Here is a 6,706-nt window from a genome sequence, read left to right as displayed (position 1 = left end):
GTTGGAGCCCTCTCCCAAAGCTCTCAAAATGTCCTCAAAGTGATGCAGGAGCTGCGTTAGGCAGTCCCTTCCATTACGGAACCCATGTTGGTTGGAGATCAGCCGTCTGTTGCTTTCCAGAAATTGGGTTATTCGAGATCTCACCACCCTCTCAAACCTTGATGATATGAGAGGTGAGTGAGATCGGACGGTAATTCACTGCAAGGGACTTGTTTCCCTTTTGAACTAAAACTGGGACAGAAGGTTTTTTTGGAATTATAGCCAGCATCCAGTGAGTTTCTCCACAGATTAGCAAGGGGAGATGCAAGTTGGTGTCGACACACCTTCAGGACACAAGCAGGGAACCTATCGGGGCCTACTGCTGAATTGTGTTTTATTTCGTTTATCGCCGCTAAGACATCAGGGGCACTAAACGTTATGTCCGATATAGTGTGTTGGGGGTTGACATCACTGATACAGCCCAGATCGGCCATATCAGGATTGCTGAAAACAGAGCAGTATTGTTTCTGCAGTATCTCGGCCATGGATTTGGCATTATCTTGGGAGAGTGCCAGTTTCGTCAATTAGAGGGCCTACAGTGGAGACAGTGACCCTGCGTTTCCTCGCAAATGAAAAGAACACTTTGGTTGAGTTTGATTTTTTCAATGGCCCACTTCTCCTCAGCTGATCTTTGGTTATTGATGAGGGTCTTCATGCATTGTTGGAGGTTTTATTTTTGGATTCAAGCAGTGCGATAGCCGTCGAATGTGTGTGTTGCTGTTGGCAGTACTTTAGTTTGTTAATTTTTTTGTTTGTTCTTTATTTTTCTGATAATGGTTTTTCTGTTTTGGGGATTCTGCACTTTTTGTTCACAGGTCTTGGTGGGGAGTGTTTTGCACATATGTCTGTGACGGTGTCTACAAAGATCTGCCAAGATGTTTTATGGTTGGTGGAGATGTGTGTGGTGTAGGACCAGTCAACATTTGATAGCTTCGTTCCTGATTGCATCCCAGTTGGCTTTATGGAGATCCATGTTGTCAAATGGGTGGGCTGGAGGAAGGTCACTAGGATTAGCTTTCGGCTGGTGGAATTTCATGTTACAGAGAACCATGTCATGGTCTGAAAGAAGGGTTTTTCCACTGTAACGTTATGTATAGTGTTAGTGTGGTTACTAAACACTAGGTCCAAAATGTTCTGATGTCTTGTTGGTGCAAGGACAAGTTGGGACAAGAAAAACTCATTCGTAAAGTCGAAAAGTGACTCTGCTGCTGCTTCTTTGTCAGCAGTTGAGGCGGGAGTGCTTGGTTTCAAACAGTTTGTAGTCCAGTCAACACAGGGTAGATTGAAGTCTCCCATCATGAGTATGTTGCTAGAATGGCACTGTTGAATAAAGCACTTAATGCTGTTGAGGCATTCTTTAAAGCACAGTATGGGTGTTTGGGGCGGCCTATAGAGCCAATTACTGTCAGGTCATTGGCTTGTTGTGCACGGTGACTGATTCACAGTAGCCGTTGGAGAATATACTTTTCCATCTGCCGTAAATGAATCATGCAGGAAAATGGCAGTTCCACCCTTCCTCCTGCCGATACGATCCGCGCGGATGGTTGTGGAAATTCTTCACTCTCACTTCGGCTTCCAAGTGGGAGTTGTCAAGGTGGGTCTCAGTGAGAATGAAGAAGGGATTGGTGTGAATGGTTACCAACCCAGTCTTCAATGAATTGGACCTTCCATTTTTGTGCATTGATGGAAGGGCTGACACCTTGTGCATTGAGTAGAATGTGGAGGTTAGTGTAGTGGCTGGTTTTGACTGTTGCAGGGGGCTTGGATTTTTTGTGTGTGTTAGTGGCAGCAATGTGGGGAATTGGTGCACTGGGGGGTAATAGCATAGGATGGTGTTGAGTGATGGCTAGAATGTTTTTGTGTATCTCTTTTGCCATGTTCAACATGGCTAAAAAAGAATTTCCTGCTTAGGGAGCAGTTTTTGGCTGGAGGTGTGGTTGCACTGTTGGATAGGGTTGTAGTTTCCACTTTTGTTGTTGTTGTTTTGTGTCTTCCTGAAAAGACTGGACCAGCATTACTGCAGCATGGTGTGTTTCTATTTTTATTGTTATTCAGGTTTGTGTGTTTCTTGAGGCCCCGTTTCCTGTTTGTGCGTCGGGTCCCTGGAAGATGAGTGAAGGGCATCACTCAGTAGACATGTTCTCTCACGTTTGGGAATACCTGCAGATTTTGGGACTCCGAGTTGTTTGTTTTTTGAATTTCGATTTACTATTTGGTGGTGTTGATGTTATTGTGGGATGCGTGCCTTGGCCGGTAGTGCGTCTAGTGCCGGGTAGATGCGTGAAGATGCAGTCACTATTTGTGCAGAGTCCTGGCGCAGTGAATAGCGGCATATTTGGGGATTTCTTGTTTGAGCCGTGGGGGGCGCATTCTGCTTCCTATGTTTCTTTAAGTTTTTGTTACTGCAGTATTGAGGTGGTGATGTGGGGGGAAGAGGGCAGTGGTTTCTTATTTGGTTTTCTGTTGGTATTTTTGGTGATAGAAGACGATGGTGGCAGCGGTGGTGATGATGATGATGATAATTGTGGTGGTTGCTGTGAGAGCGGTGAAAAGATACTGGCATTTAGTGAATCGTCTAGTAAGCTAGAGTTGAGGAGTGGCTGTTGTTTTCTTGTTGCTGTGGCTGTTGTTGTTGTTTGTTGTGCCTGATCGATGTCAGGGTCAGCCATTGTGCTGGGACCAGGAGTGGCTCATTCTGTTGTTGTTTGTTGTTTGTGGCTGCTGATTTTCTAGCTGTTGTTGTTCTTGAACTGTGAAAATATGTAGAAGCTTTTCATAATGGCCTCTTATCATTTGAAAGATACTTCGATATGTTTCAACTTGCTACGAATCTGTTTGACGGATCGTGTGTTGACCATTGTGATGTTTTTTTTCGGCAATCTCATTCAAACACAAGACATTTAGATTTTCTTTGGGGAAGAGAGAGCCATGTGTTTATTAAAACATCAATTTCGTTATCAGACCAATTTCGTCTGTTGCAGGCCTGCAAGTTAGTCATGTTTTTTTTCTTTTGTTTGTTTTCCTTTTGATTTTTGAAATATATATATTCTTTCTTGGAGTTAAAGAAGTGTATATATATATAATGTTCTCTCTAAGGGTGTGAGTTTTTGATTATTTGGTTGTTTGAGGATATTAAAAGAAAACAGGTGTATAATAACAATTTTGTAGTTAAATGAAAACGTACTTACGGTTTGTAGGCAAACACGTGGTTACAAATATATATATATTTAAGGTCAGTTAGTTTTGAAGCTGTGTAGCTTGCTACTGACTTGGGAGAGAAACCAATAGACGTCCATCCACTCCAACAGTTAATCCATATATATTATATCATACATATATATATATATACGTATATATATATATTATAATATTATATATATATATATATATATATATATATTATAATATATAATATATATATATAATATAACATATACATATATATATACACAAATATATATCATGCATTTCTATTAGCATATATGTGTGTGTGTGTTTTCTGTATATATATAATAATATATATATATCTGTGGGCATTATGTGCACCGATGTCTATAAGCACGTGTTCATGCCTGTAGATGAGCGCACATATGTGTGTTCATTTGCGAGAAGTACTTTTGTGGATAAATTCTTTATTTATTTGACATACAAAAAAGATAGAAATGAAGACACAGACAGTCGGGTGGGTCGGGTGGATGGGCAATAAAGAAATGCGACAGGAAAGACCTCACTGTACACACAGACACACAAAACTGCCAAATATATCATAACAAACCATAAAAATACAAAAGCAACACCGCACAGACACTCTCCACCATACACCCACACACACACACACTCTCACACACATTCCCACGCACCGCTCGTCACCTCATAAAACACGAATATTGTTAAGAAAAGCCTAGAGAGACTGAGACAGACCTGGAGTAAGGAGGTCAGGTCAGGTCATTGCAGAGGTCATCGACGGAGACAAAACAAAGGAATCTAAGTCAAGTCATGGATGCGACAAAAGTACATCAACGGGTATTGTTTGACGGGTATTGTATACGGGGTGCGGCGAGCTGGCAGAAACGTTAGCATGCCGGGCGAAATGCGTAGCCGTATTTCGTCTGTCGTTACGTTCTGAGTTCAAATTCCGCCGAGGTCGACTTTGCCTTTCATCCTCTTCGGGTCGATAAATTAAGTACCAGTTACGCACTGGAGTCGATGTAATCGACTTAATACTATGTCTGTCCTTGTTTGTCCCCTCTATGTTTAGCCCCTTGTGGGTAATAAAGAAATAGGTATTAAAACGTTTTGGACTAGTTCTGTAGCGCGCCAACAGGTGGCAGCACCACGGTTGCGTTCGCAGTGAAAAGCTTAGCAGTGACTTTCATGAGGCAGTGTGAGCTGTGTTTACTTGGTGATAATGGTAATAATAATGATAATAATAATAATATAATAATAATAATAATAATAATAATAATAATAATAATATGTTCTCTCTTTCCCTTCAACTAATCCCGTGAAAGCGTTACAATCACATTCCCTCTACCTCACGTCATGGACGCTTCTCTCGCCCTCTTTTTCACTCTCCCTCTTTTTTGTGTTTTCGTGATTACGTGTATGCAGTAATCTGCGATTTTGTCATAGACAAGGGACAAAGACCCGATGTGAGGTTTAGGGTCAAACGTAGGAAGTCTGCTACGAAGACATTGAGCACGCTTCGTCAAGCTTACAGCGACGAGGCAACGGGGCAATGTTTCGAGTGGCACGGGTGCTTCAAAAGTGGAAGAACGACCCTGGAAGACCTAACGAGCGTGACCCGCGGACGAATTTTTCATCCCTCAGGGCCAGACCGTCAATCAAGAGTTCTTCTGTGACGTTTTGAAGCGTTTGGGTCGGAGGACATTCGGCGAAAACGACCGGATTTGTGGCGTATATCGTAATGGTTAACAGCGCGGGTTACTAACCCCAAGATTCCAAGTTCAATTCCAGGTAGTACTTTGAATAAATAATAATAATGATATAATAATATAATAATAATAATAATAATAATAATATAATAATAAAATAATAATAATAAATAATAATAATAATATAATAATAATAATAAATAATAATAAAAATAATAATAATATGTTCTCTCTTCCCTTCAACTAATCCCGTGAAAGCGTTACAATCACATTCCCTCTACCTCACGTCACGGTCGCTTCTCTCGCCCTCTTTTTCTCTCTCCCTCTTTTCTTTCTCCTTCTTTTTCTCTAATCACGTGAAAGCGTTACCGACGGGCTAAGTAACGTAATGGCAAGCAGAATTGTTATGAGATTTTTTCTTTTCAGTTCATTTAAAACTAGATCGAAGTTAGACTGAGAAGTTTCGTGTTCGTGAAATTTTTGAAGTTCCGCAGAGTTTGTGAATTGAAATGCTCGGAAGGAAATATTGAACTTGAACTTGAACTTTCGGCCCAAATAGAACTTCCGGCCAGATGGGACTTCCGGCTGAGTCAGTTTATTCGAGATTTGGATGCTGGAAGATTTGCAGCTCAGCTTCTGGATCTGGGAAATGGAAACGTTCAGCAAGTCTGTAATGGAGACATCCCTTTTCCAAATGGCTGTGGCATTTTGGTCAAAACCGTACAAGAGTTGATTACCAACGTTTATCCAAACATTGGACATAATTTTCAAGATCATGACTGGATTTGTGAAAGAGCCATACTGGCACCAAAGAAGGAAATTGTCCAGGTTGTCAGTTGGAAACTTATGCAACCAATTAACAGTGAGGAAAGACATTATTTAACAATCGATACCGTTGTGGACCCCTATGAGGCTGTGAATGATCCTACTGAGTTCCCTAACTCTTTGGATCCTCCTGAAATGCCTTCTCACAGACTGACATCGAAGAAAGAAGTTCCAATCATGGTTTTGGAAAATCTGGATCCTCCAAAGATGTGCAACGGAACAAAACTGATTGTCCGGCAAATGCATCCACATCTTTTGGAAGCAACAAACCTCACTGGACAAGGAAAGGCAGAAGATGTTTTTATTCCAAGAATTCCACTGATTCCAGCAGAAATATCCTTTGAATTCAAAAGACTTCAATTTCCAGCGAGAGTTTGTTTTGCAATGTTAATTAATAACAGTCAAGGACCATTAGTGAAAATTGTTGAACTTCACCTCATGCAGCAGTGTTTTTCTCCAAAATTCTCCAAATTTCTGTGATATAAACCTGAGATGGTAAGGTACCAAGAACTACTTTATTACTATTGCTCTCTGTAGATTTGGGCTGCAGGCCCAATTAGCCCTCCACAGGAACTAGCTTAAAAGTCTGCAGAATTCTTCCCAGCGACATTCTAATCACATAATACCTATTTCTTTACTACCCACAAGGGGCTAGACATAGAGGGGACAAACAAGGACAGACATAGGTATTAAGTCGATTACATCGATCCCAGTGCGTAACTGGTACTTAATTTATCGACCCCGAAAGGATGAAAGGCAAAGTCGACCTCGGCGGAATTTGAACTCAGAATGTAACGGCAGACGAAATACCGCTGAGCATTTCGCCCGGCGTGCTAACGATTCTGCCAGCTCGCCGCCTTAATCACATACTACCGGAACTGTGACCTCTCCAATGCCGAAACGTAGCGGATCGACCTGGAAAAACTCACAGATCTCCGATCTAGGTA

At 41.4% G+C, this 6,706-nt stretch overlaps 1 protein-coding gene across 1 annotated transcript in view; it reads left to right on the top strand.

Moving 5' to 3' along the window:
- LOC115224488 overlaps positions 1 to 6,239 on the top strand; it is a 14,131-nt gene extending 7,892 nt beyond the window's left edge. Inside the window, exon 2 of the mRNA XM_029795396.1 lies at positions 5,376 to 6,239. Within this exon, the coding sequence (XP_029651256.1) occupies positions 5,376 to 6,239 (864 nt within the window). The remainder of the gene's footprint in view (positions 1 to 5,375) is intronic.
- Positions 6,240 to 6,706: the final 467 nt, after the last annotated feature.

This window comes from Octopus sinensis, linkage group LG25, assembly GCF_006345805.1.
Source record: "Octopus sinensis linkage group LG25, ASM634580v1, whole genome shotgun sequence".
Taxonomy (NCBI): Eukaryota; Metazoa; Mollusca; class Cephalopoda; order Octopoda; family Octopodidae; genus Octopus; species Octopus sinensis.
Note: the sequence above shows the minus strand (reverse complement) of the source record. Positions and strands in the feature narration are given on the sequence as shown.